Here is a 19,771-nt window from a genome sequence, read left to right as displayed (position 1 = left end):
GAGTTACATTGTGTAGTTTAAGTGTTCACTTTGTTTTTTTGAGCAGTGTATATATGGACATAACCAATCAAAGTTAAACTAGTGGGGTCCTCTTCATGTTTACTCAACATTAGGGGGAGTATATGGATGGGAACCCTACTTCTTTCTGATTTCACTGTTGGACCTCTCAAAGGTCATAGTATAAAGAAAAGTGATACAATTTTTCAATTTATAGTACTTTCTGTATGAATTCCTTTAGGTTATTAAGATCCCTGTATACACATGAATATACTGTTAGCCCTCAATGTTTATGTCGAAAGGATGGAAAACTGTCCTGCCATGTGATGGCAGGTCCACAGCTAACTCTTAGACACCGTTCTGAGGACACAGTAGTGTACAGGTTTGTCGGCTGTTACCTTTTCCTTAGTTTAGTTAAAGGGGTTGTCCAGAATTTTAAAATGATCTGATTTCTTTAAACAACAGTACTACACCTGTCCTTAGGTGGTGTGTGTTTTTTACAGCTTAGTTTTATTGAAATGAATGGAGTCAAGTTGTAATACCACACACAACCTGAGGACAGGTGTGGCGCAGTTTGAAAAATAAAGCACAGTCAAAGGATATTCATTTCTCAGTTCAATATGCTATATCGAGTTATGCCCCACAGTCTTGATACAAAACTGGCTGTCAACGCTGTCTGCTATTTTCTGCCAATAGCAACTCATAGGTGGTGCTTAATAACAATCAGACATATAGAAACCCAAATTATAAATTTAAGTCCACAAGAGAATAAAACCAATAGCGGCACTTACCACTTGCAAATACTTGCTGGCAAGTAAAAACGATGACCGTGTCTGATGTCGCAGTATACTTCATCTGACCCTTATGTAGCACCTAAGCCCCACCATTTAAATATCAGCAATTTTAATAAAAATATATACACACAATTATGTAAGTACATAAAATAACATAATAACAGTATGGATGTGTTTCTAAATGAAAGTCCAGAGAAGGTCGGAACTGCAAATAGGTAGTTGGTGCCCGAGGACCAAATATAACAATGATCCAAATGAAGAAATGGTCCCGGCACTCAATTGCTTGTGAAATCTCAGTAATTTATTTATGCAACATGCATAGCATACAGGCAGGTACGCGTTACGGCTCAATAGCCTTTGTCAACCATGTGCAGGTAACTGTTGAGATACACCTTATATAATTGCATCCGGTTCACAGTAACCACGTCATCACTAATTACTATTGTCATTCAAAACACATAGTATAGATTTAAACATAACACATGTAAATGAAAAAATAACATAGTACTTGAAAAGTTTCTCATAGCGGAGATTCATTGTAGAATGTGGACTCATTTTCCACTCTGTAAAAAAATCAGCAAGACTATGAGCTCTCACAGCTACTATAATGATAGAGGTATAGTGACTGGCATTGCATGAGTTAATGTGTCTATTTTGCTGATTTTTTTACAGAGCGGAAAATGAGTCCACATTCTGAATATTCATTCATTCAAAAAATTTGAATATTCATTGTCGCTGGTCCCATTAGAGCTGCGCTGAATAAGACCTAAAGGACTCAACATTAACTTTTTTTTCTGTAATAATTTATGACAATCTCCCCCATTTCTTATCCTATCAATACATTTTAAACCAATAAACTAGAAGTATCCCCCATGTAAACTGTGCATATATGGTCCATAAGTCTGGGACTGCCCTTTCCTGTACTTGCAGACCTATTATGCTCAGAGAAACAGATGCGAAGTGGCTGCATTGTCTTACCTATAAAGTAACAATTACATCAACAATACACCACATACAGGTAATTAAGTAATTGATACATCTTTAATGTGGACCCCAGTGCATCATTTTAGAGCCATTAAATGAATTACACTGGTTGCATCTTCCACCCTTGTTATTTCCAACTTTTGACCTATCCAACCGATTCCCATTATGTGATTCCTGTTTAAAGCGACCCTGAACTTAGTTGTCCTCCTCTCCCTCTATAAGGTGACAGTTTTTATATTCACTAGACAAAATAAAGAGAAAAACACAGGTGCGCTCCTAGTGTAGGGGGTTTTAGATGGCAATATTCTGCAAAATAAAATTGAAAGCTTACCAGAGAGTGTTGTGCTAAGGGCACAACACCTGGGATGGAATGTAGAATCGCAATGGAGGCCAGCGAGCCGCATTGTTCTGTCCAGGTGACTCCAGGTCAGCCGGTTCAAAATGCAGAAATGGGAGTGAACTACGTCACATGAAAATCATGACTTTCTAATTGGCGCTTCTCCTCCTGAAATGATGCTTCTGCAGCATTCCATGGTCATAATAAAATCTGTAGTTTATTGTGCTTAATAAACTACAGATTTTATCACTACCACGGAGTGCTGCAGAAGCATCATTTCAGAAGGAGAAGCGCCAATAAGAAAGTCCTGATTTTCATGTGACATAGTTCACTCCCATTTCTGCAGTTTTTATGTTCAGTTAGGGGTTGTCCAGTGATTAAAAACATCCTTTATCCTCAGGATAGGGGATAAGTGTCTGATAACTGGGCACATCTCTGAAGATGCCCAAGTGCAGCACTCAGTATTAGAGATGAGCGAATTTTTGAAAAATTCTATTCTACCAATTCGAGGAATTTTCCCCAAAAATGTTTTTGGTCCGAATTTATTTGCTGCGAATCGCTATTAAAAACTGCTATTTCTGGCCTACAGGGGTGCAGAACACTTTGCCTTGCTGTAACACACATAGGGTTTGTGCTGGGTTAGTGTAATAATACTGTTATTCAGTATGACATGCAGATTAGAGGTGTCGCTATTAGAATCGCAGAGTGGGACAATGACAGAGCCTGGAGGTGGCATCAGTATGAGGAGACCATATAGTGGCTGATTGACACAGCATGCAGTAGGTGGCAGCAGGAGGAGACCACATAGTGGCTGAATAACACAGCCTGGAGTTGGCGGCAGCATGAGGAGACCACATAGTGGCTGAATAACACAGCCTGGAGTTGGCGGCAGCATATAGTGGATGAATGATATAGCCTGGAGTTTGCGGCAGCATAAAGAGAACATATAGTGGCTGAATGACACAGCCTGGAGGTGGCGAAAGCATGAGGAGACCATATAAGGGCTAAAATATACAGCGTGGAGGTGGCAGCAACATGAGGAGAACATATAGTGGCTGAATGACACAGCTTGGAGTTTGCGACAGAATGTGAAGAACATATAGTGCTGAATGACACAGCCTGGAAGTTGCGGTAGCATGAGGAGACCATATAGTGGCTGAATGACACATCCCGGAGTTGGCGGCAGCATGAGGAGACTATATAGTGGCTGAATGACAAAGCGCAGAGGTGGCGGCAGCATGAGTAGAACATAAAGTGGCTGAATGACACAGCTTGGAGTTGGCGGCAGCATGAGGAGACCACACAGTGGCTGAATGACACGGCCTGGAGTTGGTGGCAGCAAATGGTGGCTGAATGATACAGCCTGTAGTTTGCGGCAGCATGCGGAGAACATATAGTGGCTGAATGACACAGCCTGGAATTGGCGGCAGCATGAGGAGACCACATAAGCTGAATGACACAGCATGAAGTTGGCAGAAGCATATACAGTGGTCCCTCAAGGTACAATTGGTTCCAGAACAACCATTGTATGTTGAAACCATTGTATGTTTAGACCATAACTCTATGGAAACCTGGTAATTGGTTCTGAAGGCACCAAAATGTCATCCAAAAATAGGAAAAAGTGAGGATTAAACAAAAATAAGTAGTTAAGTAATACAGATAAAGAAAGTATTTACATATAAAAGTAAGACAGATCTGCTGGATGCTGTAATCACTGTCTATGTAGAGGACAGGAGCTTCTTCAGGGTCCTGTACAGTACACACAGTGTCCTAAAAAAGTTATATGGAGCCGCCCTCACCTGGTGTCCAAAGGAGCAACTAACCCTGACACAGGTAAAGAGTAGTACAGAACATGTAATACCTCCCTGTACTCTAGGGGGCGCTACCAGACATATGCTTTGCTTCAGTAATACAGGTGTTTTACCAGTGAATGCCCATTCTGATTGGTCCATTCTTGACATGTTTCACATATCTGGACTGTCCATCGCATTGTATGTTGAGTCTGAATTCAAGTTACAATGGTCCAGAATAGACCATTTTATGTTGAAACTATTGTATGTTGAGGCCATTGTAAGTTGAGGGATCACTGTAGTGGCTAAAGGACACAGCCTGGAGTTCGCAGCAGCATGAGGAGAACATACAGTGGCTGAATGAGACAGCCTAGAGGTGGCGGAAGCATGAGGAGACTATATAGTGGTTTAATGACACAGCCTAGAGGTGGCAGCAGCATGAGGAGAGCATATGGTGGCAGTAAGGAACAGCTTGAAGCTGGCATCAACATGAGGAGAACATATAGTGGCTGAATGACAAAGCCTGGAGTTGGAGGCAGCATAAGGAGACCACATAGTGGCTGAATGACACAGCCTAGAGTTGGCAGCAGCATATAGTGGCTGAATGACACAGCCTGGAGTTTGTGGCAGCATGAGGAGAAGATATAGTGGCTGAATGATACAGTCTGGAGGTGGCAGAATCATGAGGAGACCATATAGTGGCTAAATGACACAGCCTGGAGGTGGCAGCAGCATGAGGAGAACATATAGTGGCTGAATGACACAGCCTGGAGGTGGCAGCAGCATGAGAAGAACATATGGTAGCAGTATGAGACAGCTTGGAGCTGGCATTAGCATTAGGAGAACATATGGTGGCAGAATGAGACAGCCTGGAGCTGGCATCAGCATGAGGAGAACCTATGGTGGCAGAATGAGACAGCCTGGAGGTGGCAGCAGCAGCAGCCTCAGGAGTCCTGAAAGTGACCCGGCGACAGAGTGGTGTGGTGGGTGGCAATACCAGTACTTGGTGACGAAGGTGGGTGAAAAAAGGAGAACCTGATGTGTGGCAGGATCAGAATATTAGTTGAGGCAGGTAAGCAGAATAAGATGGTTTCTTTTGTAAAAGTGTTAGTGTGCAAAGTATTGAGGATATGTATTACATACACGATGCATGCTCACTTGCTTGCATAGTGACCACCGAACTGTCACAATTCGGCAGCAGAGAGATTCTGTCTTTCTACCTTATTGGACCCTCGCTACCGGCACAAAATGGGGGCCTTTTTTACACCCACTGAAAGGGAGGACAAACTGACCTACTACAGAGGCATCCTATGTAGTCAGTTGGCCGATGCCTATTTGCGCCGTCGTCCATCCTCTTGCATGTCTGACTTGGTGGGGCTTCTGCGCTCACCTTCCATTGCCATGCTTGTTGGGAGGGGGGTAATGGCAGAAGCGGTACCAGCTCCATCAGCAGCAGCCTGAGTCTACAGTCGCTGATGAGTAGCTTTCTTCAACCGCATAGTGAGACAACTCCTCTGCAGCAGGTAGACCTGGAGCAGGTGGTGGCATACCTTGACATGCCCATGCCAACACACCTTGAAGATCCTCTGGACTTCTTGGCAGCAAAACTTGATTTGTGGTCACAACTAGCAGAGTTTGCCCTGGAAAACTGTCCTGCCTGGCCAGTAGTGTGCCATCAGAGCGAGTGTTTAATGTGGTGGGAGCCAAAGTAACCCCAAGGAGAACTCGTCTGTCCACAAAAAATGTGGAGAGACTGACCTTTGTGAAGATGAATCAGGCATGTATCATCCAGGATTTCCAGGATTTGCCTGATGCATCAGAGTAGATTGACCATGGTGCCACACCAACACTTCACAAATATGGATAGTGCTAAACATATTTAAAGGGGTACTCCGATGGAAAACCTTTTGTTTTTAAATCAACTGGTGCCAGAAAGTTAAACAGATTTGTAAATAATATAATTAATACAGAAAAAGAAAAAAGGGTGGCACCTAACGGTATATAAAGTGCAAAAATATGTAAGAGCATATCAAAAATAGTCAATATACTTAATAAGCATGATAGTGGCAATCCATTGTTCAAACCAGGACCCAGGTAAGTAGTACACACAATATATGTAAGAAAGGAATAAGTCCGGCAACTCACCGTTCAAACGCTGACTGCTGCGAGGCTCAAATCATATTCATAAGGCAGAGATCTATAAGGGAAGCTCAGGAGGCGATTAATCGGTTGATTTCGTGCAATGGAACTTCATCCGGCCTCATAAGAGTGCTAGTTGAAGTGCTAGTTGCGACCACAAATCAAGTTTTGCTGCCAAGAAGTCCAGAGGATCTTCAAGGTGTGTTGGCATGGGCGTGTCAAGGTATGCCACCACCTGCTGGTTCAGGTCCTTCTCCAGGTCTAGCTGCTGCAGATGAGTTGCTTCACTATGCGGTTGAAGAAAGCTACTCATCAGCGACTGTAGACTCAGGCTGCTGCTGATGGAGCTGGTACCGCTTCTACCATTACCCCCCCCCCCCAACAAGCATGGTAATGGAAGGTGAGCGCAGAGGCCCCCCGAGTCAGACATGCGAGAGGATGGACGACAGCGCAGATAGGCATCGGCCAACTGACTACATAGGATGCCTATGTAGTAGGTCAGTTTGTCCTCCCTCTCAGTGGGTGTAAAAAAGGCCCCCATTTTGTGCCGGTAGCGAGGGTCCAATAAGGTTGAGAGCCAGAAGTCATCCTGCTGCCGAATGGTGACAGTTCGGTGGTCACTATGCAAGCAAGTGAGCATGCATCGTGTCATTTGTGCAAGTGACTCAGAGGGACTCCCTGCCTTTATCTCCACTCTATAATGCCACGGTGTGTATGGGTCCTCTGTCTCGCCTTCCTCATAACCCTCTAGCTGCTCCTGCTCCTCCTCTCCGGTCAGATTAGAATAACCGCCTATCTAGCGAAACCTAAACTGTGCTCCACTGTAACCCTCCCCTCCTCCTCCAGTTCAGCCCCCACAGGGCTCATGTGGCCCTTACCATCCATCATTTCCAAAACGTGTTGTAGTAGATGAAGCAGTGGAATGACGTTGTTCATTCCGTAATCCTGGTGACTTACTAATAATGTGGCTTCCTCAAAGGGCCTGAGCAAATGGCAGGTTTGAGCGTATGAGCTGCCACTGGTTCACATTGAAGTTACACAGGGGAGTATCCCTATCCGCTTGGATCATCAAGAAATCGGTGATGGCTTTTCTCTGTCCAACATATGGAGGGTGGAATTCCAACGTGTGGAAACATCGCAAATCAGACTATGTTGGGGGATGCCGTTCTGACGCTGCAGCTCAAGGAGGGTGTGCTTTGCGGTGTATGAGTGGCTGAAGTGCATGCAAAGTTTCCTTCCCATTATTAGGTTGTCATGCTGATGGGGGGAATACTTCAGGAACTGCTTGACAACCAAATTGAACACGTGTGCCATGCAGGGTGCATGTCTCAGGCTTCCTTGTCGCAGCGCAGACAAGGTGTTCTTCCCGTTGTTGGTCACCATGGTATGGCTATTTAGGGCCAGTCAGGCCAGCCAGGGTGTCACCCGATACGGTACGCCACCCCCCCCCCTCCCCGTCACTCTCTAGCAACGTTAGGGTTGATAAAGAACGTCAGCTATTAACATAAGGAAAAACTTTTCTGCTTTAAAAAATGCTTTTGTAAGCAGGTTTCCCGAGTTTTACTCACGTGTAATTCATTTATCAAGGTCGTGTGACTATGCGATAAATAGGTCGCATGTAAGCAAAAGTAAGTAAAAAAAAAAATTGTCATATTAAAGCCATACGTTTGAAAACAATGATAAATCTCCTTCGTGGAAATCTGGTTTATGCATATATTTTCTTTGCTTTATAAGGCCCCATTCACACTGAGGAATTGGCAAGGAATTCTCGCTTAAAAATTCCGCCGCAGAATTTCCTTTTCTGCAAAACACTTGCACGGAATTACACGCAGAATTCAGCACGGAAATATAGGAGGAAACTGTTTTTTGTTTTCTTTTTTGCTGGACGACAACCACCAATTCGAATTTCCCTTTTTTGCGCTGAATTTTCTCGCGAACTCCACGCAAATTCCGTGCATATTCTACATGAAAGCAGTGGCGGATGGAATTTTTTTTTTACAATTGAGTTCTATGAGATTCTGCCTGTGGATTCCACTTGAAGAATGAACATACTCTTTCTTCAAGCGGAGAGGAATTTCACTGCGGAATTACACAAGCGGAATTTCCGCAGTTTGAACAAGAAAGAACAAAATACTTTAAAGGACAACTGTAGTGCAAGACTTTTATATATTCCTGTGTCCGGGCCTCAAAAATAAACAAAATAAACTTTAACTCACCTTCCTACGTTCCCCCGTTGGTCCGGTACAGGCCTCACGGTCCAGCAGTGCTAACCTCATTCAACTTCCTAGGGACGGGGATGCTGCAGAGCCGTCGGCATGTCACCGGCCGCAGCGATGTCCCTCCCCAGCCGGTGATAGGCTGAGCCCACTGCCATGTAAGGAGCTCTGGTGATACGCCGACGGCTCTGCGGCGTCCCCGTCCCCAGGAAGTTGAATGAGGTTAGCACCGCCGGACCGTGAGGCCTGTATCAGACCAACAGGCGAACATAGGAAGGTGAGTTCAAGTTTATTTTGTTTATTTTTGAGGCCCGGGCACAGGGATATATAAAAGTCTTGCACTACAGGTGTCCTTTAAGCTCTATGGGAAGAAGAGATGTTGTATTTTTTCAAGCTGAGAATTCACAAGGAATTACTTGTGTAAATTCCTCGTGAATTCCTCAGTGTGAACGGGCCCTAATCCAACATGTAAAGGGCTGGCACCATACACTTTCCCTGTCTTCTACATTGCTCCCTATATTATTTATAGCTTCCTTACGCTAATCTGTAACAACAAGTCTTGAAAAACACATTATTCTTCAAAGCTTAGCCATGGCCATTAGAACTAGGTTTGTCATAAAGAACTTTCTTTGCAGTTAAAAGCCATCTTCCTCTGAATCGTCTTGTAAAGATGTAGCCGTACTGAGATTTGCATTTGTTTGAATTAGTGATGGTTTGATTCAGTGGAATGAAAATATGTAATTGGTTCTGTGTTTTTTTAATGTTAATTAGTGAGTCTGTGTGTATGTGTGTGTGTGTGTATATGTATGTGTGTGTGTGTGTTTAGTTGTATATGTGTGTGTGTGTTTATGTAATTGTGTGTTTATGTGTATGTGTGAATGTAAGTGTGTGTAGTTGTTTATGTGTTTGTGTACATAATTGTATGTTTATGTGTATGTGTGTATGTAAATGTTTGTGTGTAATTGTGTGTATGTGTGTGAGTGTGTATGTAATTGTGTATGTGTTTATGTAAGCGTATGTGTATATGTAAGTGTGTGTATGTAAGTGTGTGTAATTGTATATGTGTGTGTTTACGTGTGTATGTAAGTGTGTGTGTGTATTCGTATGTATGTGTGTGTACGTAAGTGTGTGTGTGTTTGTGAGTGTTATGTGCGTATGTAAGTGTGTGTGTATGTAGGTGTGTGTAATTGTATATGTGTGTGTTTACGTGTGTATGTAAGTGTGTGTGTGTATTCGTATGTATGTGTGTGTACGTAAGTGTGTGTGTGTATGTTTGTGTATGTGTGAGTGTGTGTAATTGTATGTGTTTATGTGTGTGTGTGTGTGTGTGTGAATATATGTGTGTTTGTGTATGTGTGTGAATATATGTATATGTGTTTGTGTGTATGTAAGTGTGTGTGTGTAATTGTATGTATGTATATGTAATTGTGTGTATCTGTTTGTGTGTGAACATATATGTGTGTGTGTTTATGTGTGTATGTGTGTGTATGTAATTGTGTGTATGTTTGTGTGTGAACATATATATGTGTATTTGTGTGTGTGTGTGTGTGTGTGTGTGTATGTGTGTGCGTGTGTGTGAATATATATGCGTGTGTATGTGTGTGTGTATATGTGTGCATGTGCTTGTGTGTGAGTTACCACGTGGTGAAGTAAGATCTCTGTACATTCAATTTTAGTCCTCAATGTATATGGCCAAAGAATGAAAAACAAGGACTGTTTTTGGCGTCTCGCGTCTCTTTCCATTGACAGAATACAAGTGATTCTGATTGGCCACCTTGCTCCGTACTTCATAGTGATTGGTCAGCGTATTTACCATACAAAGAGCGACTTTTACGACGTACATTCCCCCAGCCGATAACATGCTCCATTGGCTACTAACAATAGTGACGTCATGAGCGGCTCCACGCTGATTGGTCACTATGTTTTGTGAATGAACTAGCGTACCAGCACCAGATATGACGTATACATCCAACTCCAAGCCTCGTCTTGGTTAATCCAAAGTCCAACCCTGTTTTTTGGACCTTTACACTGTAATACATTGCACGCTCATAAAAGATTACAAATCTATACAATATTAACATGATTTTGCATAACCACATGTTCTTTATACCCATCTTTGTTTTTATATATGTCTTTGTATAATATGTCTAGGAAATTGCTCATATGCAATTTTAACAGTTAATGTGATTTTTATTCGTAACGCCCCTTTGTGGGCAGTACTGAGTTTTTGTTTTTTGCGCCGTTTTCTTGTATAAATGGCACCTCACTGTATGCAACTTATACTGTAATTATTGCAATTGAGAAAGGGGGAACTCATCTCAGTTTATGTTACAATAAATGAGATTTTAATTATAAGACTGAAGCTTCATTCCGATCTCTACAAGGCAGCGCCACCGGAGACCATTTTTTTTTGCAATCTTTTTTGCACCATTCTACCATTCTGATGACACAGTAGTATACAGATTTGTCTGCTGTCACCTTTCCTTTAGTTTAGTTAATGGGGTTATCCAGGATTAGGAAAACAGAGCTGATTTCTTTTAACAACAGCACCACACCTGTCTTCAGGTTGCGTGTGCTACTGCAGCTCAGTTCCATTGAAGTTAATGGAGCTAAGTTGTAATATCATACACAACCTTATCTATATGCAAGAAAGAATGACAGCAGAGCTCTTCATAGAGTAATATTTTTTCTGTACTTCTGTACACACAACCTGGGAACAGGTGTGGTGCAGTTTTTGGAAGAAATTAACTCTGTCTTTCTATTCTGAATAACCCCTTTAAGGATTTCTATTTCTCTTAAGGGCATTACAACATTCTATAGGAACATTTAAAAGGCTTCATTTACATAACAATTTCTGGGTGTCCCCAGGTTGATAAACATAACAAAGCTGGTAATGTCACATCTTATGTCTCAGAATATATTGAGCTAGGCTCCACAGTGTGGATATGAAGCGGGAAGCTGCACTGCCTGTTGCCAATAGCAACTCTGCTCCTTATATACTATAGTGGATCCTCTCCTCATAAGTAGTGTTCAACAACAACGAGACATAAAAAAAATATTAATCAAAATCCACAAGAGGAAAAAATGATAGATCAATGGCTCTAACTGTAGATCAGCTGACTAAGGGGTCAGTGTCACGTGCTCTTCATTGTTTACCATGCACAGCTCTTCACTCTTAGTAATGTCTGTGCCTGGTATTTTAGCCTAAGTGGAACTCTGAACTGTAATGCCAGGCCCAGGCACTCTTAAAAGTATAGAGCTTTGCCTGGTAAACGATGAAGGGAATGTGGCACTAAGGATAGGCAATCGTTTGTTATGGCTGGAGAATCCCTTAAGAACCAAGCCCATTTTCACCTTAAGGACCAGGCCAATTTTATTTTTGCATTTTCTTTTTTTCCTCCTCGCCTTCTAAAATCCGTAACTCTTTCATATATCCATCTACAGACACATATAAGGGCTTGTTTTTTGCGTGACCAATTGTACTTTGTAATGAAACCTCTGGTTTTACCGTAAAATGTATGGCGAACCCAAAATAAATTGTTTAGGGAGGAAATTTAAATGAAAACCACAATTTTGCACATTTAGGAGGGTTTCGTTTCCACACTGTACAATTTAAGGTAAAAATTACTTGTGTTCTTTATTCTGTGGGTCAAATATAAAAATGATACCCATGGCTAGATATTTTTATATTTTTGTACCGCTTAAAAAAAATCTCAAACTTTTGTACAAAATCAATAATCTAAAATCGCCCTCTTTTGACCACCTACAACTTTTTCCTTTTTCCATATATAAGGCGGTATGAGGGCTAATTTTTTGCGCTGTCATATGAACTTTTTATCGATACCACATTTGCATATATAAAACTTTTATATCATTTTTTATTATTATTTTTTTCAATAAAATGTGACTAAAAAGCAGCATTTTTGGATTTTTTTTATTTCTTACAATTATGCCATTCATCGTACGGGATCATTAACATTATATTTTGATAGTTCAGATATTTATGTACACGGTGATAACAAATATGTTTATTTAAAAAAAAAAAAGCTTTTTGGGGTAAAATGGGAAAAACTGGAAATTTTTATTTTTATTGGAGGAGGGGATTTTTCACTTTTTTTTTACTTTTTATTTTTACATTTTTCAACTTTTTTTTTACACTTTTTATGTCTCCATAGGGGACTATCTATAGCAATCTTTTGATTGCTAATACTGTTCAGTGCTATGTATAGTGCTCGATCTCAGACCAGAGCAGGAGACGCCGGGAGACAGGTGAGGGGACCTCTGGCCGCCATTACAGATGATCGGATCGCCGTGGCAGCGCTGCGGGTGATCCAATCATCTATTTTATTATGCGCATTGCCGCAGATGCCGTGATCTGTACAGATCACTGCATCTGAGGGGTTAATGGCGGACATCCGCGTGATCGCGGTTGTCGGCCATTACCGGCGGGTCCCTGGCTGCTGATAGCAGCCGGAACCTGCCGTGTATGATGCTCACGGTCATACACAGCACGTAAATGTACATCCTGGTGCGGGAAGTCCCGCCAAACCAGGACGTACATTTACGTCCGTGGTCGTTAAGGGGTTAAAGGTTGTTTCTTGAACAAGTGGTACATGGCAGAAGCAAAACAAGTGCTCCTCGCAAAAAGTGAGCCGCAGAAATGTAGTGTGGTGATGAAAGAGTTAAGTCTGAATAACTAAATGAATAAAAAATAAATAAAATAATTTGGCCATTTATTTGTATCTAACAGTACAGCGTTTATAGGGAAATCCATTATTCATTTCCTGCTGAAGAAATGATGTGCCTTGGAGATACAGTGAATTCCGGAAAGATAAGAATAAATAATACAGAGACTGTGCTCAGAAGTAATTTTTTCTATTTTAGAACCAAACTATGGGCTTGTCCATTGCACCAAACAGTGGGGTGTAGGGATTAAATGAAGAGGGGGTACTCTGCTGCTCAGCGTTTGGAACAAACTGTCCCGAACGCTGGAGGTGGTGCCGGTAGCTTGTGACATCATAACCCCGCCCATAATGTCATTGTGCCCCGCCCCCTCAATGCAAGTCTATGGGAGGGGGCGTGGCAGCCATCATACCCCCTCCCACAGACTTGCATTGAGGGGGTGGAGCATGACATCATGAGGGGGCAGGGCTATGACATCACACTGGCAGAAGATAATAACCCCATAAACAAACGGATTGTACAGTTGAAGTACAACATTCCCAATCCTTCACTTCTCTGACATTTGCTGTTAAGCAGTGACGTAAATATGGAGATCACAATTGTGAGTGAGCAGCTAAGTCAGCCCCCCACACACACACACACACAGGGTCAAGTCCCAACACTAAAGCTCAATGCTGAGAGCAGGGTGCAGCCAGTGGAGTACATACAAACAGTGTATACATCACTGTTTACCAGGGTCACACACATACAATCACACCAGGATGACATATTACTACTGCAGTGACTAAATAATACCATTATACTATATTAAATAGAAACCACTATACACAGATCAATATTATAGTGTTGGGCGTGAATATTTGCAATGCGAATATTTATCGTGACTATCGCATATTCGTGTATTCGAATATTCACATATTTTTTCACAGTACACATCACAGAGATCATCCTTCCCTGCTTCCAGCTTGTGGTGTAAACAAGAATCCAATACTAGTTACTGTGCCAGACTGGCTGGCGCCCCAAAATTTGCATATGCGCATATTCGCATTTGCGAATATTCGCGCATATTGATCCCTCCCTTCTTTTAGCTCTTTTATCACGAGATATTGCGCATGCGCATGCACATTTTATGGTGAATGTGCGTGCAAATTTTATGGTGCATAGTAAAAAAAAGGCCGCAAATAATGCGAATATGCAAGTTTTGCGAATATATGATGAATATTGGTCCATATATTCACGAAATATTGCGAATATTCGAATATGACCTATGCCGCTCAACACTAATCACTAATAACACTTCTATACAAGGGAAAAAAACTGTATTACCCAATGACCAATGTCATTTCCGATACTTAATAAAACCAATATAGATGATCCCAGCAGAACCTCTAAGCAGCATCATACAATATCCCTGTTAAAGGGGCACTCCGCTGCTCAGCGTTTGGAACAAACTGTTCTGAATGCTGGAGCCAGTGCCAGGAGCTTGTGACGTCATAGACCCACCCCCTCGTAATGCCATGTCCTGCCCCCTCAATGCAAGGCATGAAGGCTGTCACGCACCCTCCCATAGACTTGCATTGAGGTGCCGGGCATGATGGCATGAGGGGCGGGGCTATGATGTCAAGAGCTCTCGTACCCCTTTAAAGGTGGTTACTACATCTGGAGTTCTCCATGTTCACCAGAGCCAAGGGTCATAGTTGCGTGACGCCAACTACACATCTGTCCGGTTACCTGGTCTTTTATGTATTGATTGGAAGAATACAATAATATCTGCAAAGTCTTCATTAGCCACAGAACTCATTAACAAACCTAACAACAAAGGGATTAATATATTGTATTTAAAAGCCATTCTGTATATAGTTTCCTTTTTATTACCTGTAGTGAAACGTTCTGTCCATGGTGATGCCTGAACAGTGCGGAGATCCCATAGTGGAAATCTGTATTCCATGCAGATAATAAGAATGTAACAGTACGAGCAGATTCTAATAACCTATTATCACTGACACATTATAGAGCTCTGCAATTATGACCCTCTACTAATTGGTACTTATACACAAACCAATGAAGACTGACACTAGCTAACCTTATCCTGGAGACCTGCTAGGCCCTGACTGGCTTATAAAATGCAATGGCGATTAACCCTTTCCTGTCAATATTTTTGACATTTCCCCCTTCCCTTTCTTTCTCACTATTGTAAAACAGAGGTCAGTTGCTTCTAATTGTTTGCCAATTTATTGTAACCCTTACGGCTACACCTTATGACGGTATAATAATATCAGAATTAAGAGTAGAATAGCAGAGGAATGTAGCAAAGGAAGCAAATGCTCATTTTTAGCATTACTTGCTGAAAGTCTGGGTCTCTTTTAGCACTGCTAATAATCGGTTGCTGTATTCATAGTAAAAAAAAATATTGTTCTGAAAAATATAACATCTCAACCAGTGGGACTATTACACATCATGATATTACATGGTAGACACATTACTTCAATAGTTCTAGTCTCATGAATGCAATTATGAAAGATGGGCAACAGGTATCTGGCTCACAGCCATGCACTTGGCATTGCCCTCGTACTCAAATGGGGGACTGTCTGTTGTTCACATTTCTGCTAAAAGGACATTACCCAGTAGTCAGTAGGCTGTTTTTTAATGTGCAATGATGCTTCATTCTTCCATACTTCCAAAGAAATTGAGTTGCAGCCCCTCCAAATAGTTTTTATTACCCATGCACATGACCCTGCACCTGTGTCTCTGGCCTTTGCCTGTTGCCCTAACATTCCAATAAAAATGACATATGGCCACTGCAAACCTGTCTTTTTAAATAAGTAGACATCTCTATTACTCACAGTGATAACAAGTCAAGTATCCTCTACAAAAAAATTAAAGGGGTACTCCACTGGAAAAAAAAAATTAAAATCAACTGGTGCCAAAAAGTTAAACACATTTGTAAATTACTTCTATTTGAAAATCGTAATCCTTCCAGAAATTATCAGCTGCTGTACGTTCCAGAGGAAGTTCTTTTCTTTTAGAATTTCCTTTCAGTCTGACCACAGTGTTCTCTGCTGACACCTCTGACCATTTTAGGAACTGTCCAGAGTAGGAGCAAATCCCCATGGCAAACCTTTCTTGCTCTGGACAGTTCCTAAAATGGACAGAGGTGTCAGCAGAGATCATCAGACAGAAAGGAAAGTCTAAAAGAAAAGCACTTCCTGTGGAGCATGGTTACGGAGCTGGATGTGGATCCTCTAACCTTTGTGACTGATGACTCGGACCATATCAGGGAGTGGAGTCTAAGGTGCTGCTGGTCTTCACCAGAGGCAACACACAGGTCGCTACCCCTGACACGGCTCGACCACACAGGTAGTTGGGCAAGGCGAGGTACAGGAGGATAAGGCGGTAGCATAGTAAAACGTAGCAAATCGTAGTAAAACGTCAAGGCAGGCCGCAAAGGTGCGAGGCCAAATAACGTAGCGGGAAGATCTGGATACAAGGGTAAGGTAAATAGGCAATAAGGAATGCTTAATCTCAGGCTAGGGGCACTGAAGTTCTGGCAGGGAAGTGGGGGAGGTGCAGGGACTTTATACTGGCCCTTTAAATTTTGGAGCTCCAGCACGTGCACTCCCTAGGAGACGGGGATGCGTGCGCCAGATCTGGGACACAAAAGAGGAGGCGGCAGCAGAGTGTGGTGAGTGACGGGCTGGGATTCTCATGCGGGCAAGCATATGTAACAAGCATACAGCAGCTGATAAGTACTGGAAGGATTAAGATTTTTAAATAGAAGTAATTTACAAATCTGTTTAACTTTCTGGCACCACTTGATTTAAAACAAAATGTATTCCAGGTGAGTACCCCTTTAAGTCTCACATACATTCTGCTCCTATTAAGAGTATTGCATGGGCACCTCCTGACAGCACGTATTCTTGAAGGGATAAAGAATCTAGGCCCTTATTTTTGTAAACCCATTTCTATAGGCATAAAATATTGTTTTATCCTGCAATATCACAGCTTAGAAGATGAGAGCGATTTTAATACTGACAATTCTGGTCCTGATGTATCTTTCCAACTGCTGTAAACATTAACATTTAGCAGTACACAAGAGGTTTGTAAATGCACAACGCAATCGTAAATGAGGGCATAGAGGAATAAAACCAGGCTAAGAATAACTCCTCGCAACGGGATCTTCATACTCAACACATCAAATGGTGCAGGCAGGAGGCAGGTCAGTATTTAACCTGCCAATAGGTGTCAACCTATAAGACAAGATCATAAAATAAACACACGACTTGCACCTTCTAGCTGAACAACAGATATTACTGGACATTACCCCTACCAAAATAGCATTGTTTCTACGTCAAAGGGAAAGGTTATAGAAGGTGAGCCAAAAACAGAAGACAGAAAAGCTTCCTTGAGCAATGTTTGTTACTCTGTTCATTACACACATCCTGTAATTCACAAATATAATGACCAACCGGGACACGTCGAAAATCACATTGTCCCCTGTGGGAGATGTTACCGCTATCAACTCATGCTGTAAAGACTTCTCACCAAGTCCGAGTGAAACTTCTTTTTATACATTAGCTAGAGATGTAGCAGAGTTTATAACATTGAATATCTTGCCTGGACTCAGAATGCCTTTGTAATGAATCTGTTGTGATATGTTTGCAGCCAAACTAATGAGAAATCTTTTACAATATATAGATCTACATTTTCCTTTAAGACTTTTACTGGGAAAAAAGATAAGAAAGATTGTGCTTCTATTGCATTTTATCTTTTTCCATTCATGCCATCTTGCTGATTTTGTTGGTTTAGGCTGACTATCTGATGTAAATGGCGATAGCCTAAATGTCCCCTAACCTCTACCATCAAGGGGAAATGCAATAAAACATGCTGGACCTCAACAGTCACAACCCTTTGTTCACTAAGAGACCGGAGCTGTCAGGAGAGTCAACCCTCTGCTATTAAAGGGTTACTCTGCTCCCCAGCATCTGGAACATTGAGTTCCGAACACTGTGTGCGGGCTTCTGTGTTCACGCCCGCCCCCTCGTGACATCACGCCTGTCATGTGTCATCACATCCCGCCCCCCCCCCCAATGCAAGTCTATGGGAGAAGGCGTGACGGCCGTCGTGCCCCCTTCCCATAGACTTTCATTGGGGGGGCAGGCCGTGACGTCACGAGGGTAAATTTGTGAGTGGTAAAGAAGATGTCTTGTGGGGGTTTAACATTTCTAAATACATAAAATGATATACCATATATATGCTTACTTATGGAAGAACTTAAAGGGGTACTCCAGTGGAAAACTTTTTTTTTTTTTTTTATGAACTGGTGCCAGAAAGTTAAACAGATTTGTAAATTACTTCTATTAAAAAATCTTAATCCTTTTGGTACTTTTTAGCAGCTGTATGCGAAAAATTCTTTACTTTTTGAAATTCTTTACTTTTTGAATTTCTTTTTTGTGTTGTCCACAGGGCTCTCTGCTGACACCTCTGTCCGTGTCAGGAACTGTCCAGAGCAGCATAGGTTTGCTATGGGGATTTTCTCCTGCTCTGGACAGTTCCTGATATGGCATCAGGTGTCAGCAGAGAGCACTGTGGACAAAACAAAAAATAAATTAAAAAAATAAAGACTTTCCTCTGTAGCAAACAGCTGCTAAAAAGTACTGAAAGGATTAAGATTTTTTAATAGAAGTAATTTACAAATCTGTTTAACTTTCTGGCACCAGTTCATTTAAATAAAAAAGTTTAAAGGCTATGAGGGAGATTTAATAAAACTTGTCCAGAGGAAAAGTTGCTGAGTTCAGCTCACTTCTTTCTGAAAAGGCCTTTGAAAATGAAAGAAGCGCTCTGATTGGTTATTATGGGCAACTGGACAACATTTCCTCTGCACAGGTTTTGATAAATCTCCCCCTATGTTCACATGGCAGAATTTCTGCATGGAATTCTGCATTACTTTATAGCCAATTCACGTCAATGGAATTCCTTCAGTGGAAATTCTGCTGTGTGAATCCTATTGAAGTGTATTGGCTATAAATTCATTGCAGAAACTCTGGCGTGTGAACATAGCCAAACACACTGAATATATCTTGTGTATTATTATTATTATTATTATTATTATAGTTGGGTGTATGCATGTTCTTGCTATAGTATTACAGTTGGAACATTTGTTTTCATAATACTCTATATCTCTTCCAACAGCCCCATGTGGTGGACACCTGACTGCTCCGAGTGGAATGATTCTGTCCCCTGGGTGGCCTGGGTTCTACAAGGACTCCTTGAACTGTGTTTGGGTACTTGAAGCGCAGCCTGGGTACCCCATAAAAATCACATTTGACAAGTAAGTTAATGCATTAACTCTGATCACAGTGGGGGACATTTATAAAAGCATCTAGTAGATTTTTATATATTTTTTGCTTATATTTGTCTCTCAAATGTCGTACAGGTAACTAGGCACTTTTCTGTGCGACTTTTGACCGGCCGAGCGAGAAGAGCGAGAAAATTCTGTTTGGCTTATATAAGCACATTTTCAAAAATGACTTTCAGTAATCAGAGATTTATAATGTGTGACTGTCGAAAAAAGTCGCACACCATCAAAAAATGCCATACATTTACTCCAGCTTAACCCTATCTTACACAAGCAAAATCTCAAAATGGAAAACAGAATGGAGGAAAACAGCTGATTTGCTTATGTGTGACATATTTATAAAGGCCGTGTGACTTGTTAATAAATTTGTTGCACATGAGCAAAATATTAAAATGCAAAACACATTGTGCCCCATAAATAAATACATTAATTATACATGAGTGCCCCCGACCAAATTACTTAACAAAAGCCATTGA

The 19,771-nt window shown here is 41.6% G+C and overlaps 1 protein-coding gene across 2 annotated transcripts in view; it reads left to right on the top strand.

Moving 5' to 3' along the window:
* CSMD2 (CUB and Sushi multiple domains 2) overlaps positions 1-19,771 on the top strand; it is a 1,018,208-nt gene that overhangs the window by 793,289 nt on the left and 205,148 nt on the right. For both annotated transcript variants that reach the window (XM_056557006.1, XM_056557007.1), the window contains one exon: positions 19,130-19,268. In XM_056557006.1, coding sequence (XP_056412981.1) covers positions 19,130-19,268 — 139 coding nt within the window. The remainder of the gene's footprint in view (positions 1-19,129; positions 19,269-19,771) is intronic.

The sequence above is a fragment of the Hyla sarda genome, chromosome 2, assembly GCF_029499605.1.
Source record: "Hyla sarda isolate aHylSar1 chromosome 2, aHylSar1.hap1, whole genome shotgun sequence".
NCBI lineage: Eukaryota > Metazoa > Chordata > Amphibia > Anura > Hylidae > Hyla > Hyla sarda.
The sequence above is the reverse complement of the archived record's forward strand: the minus strand, read 5'-3'. Positions and strand labels throughout refer to the sequence as shown.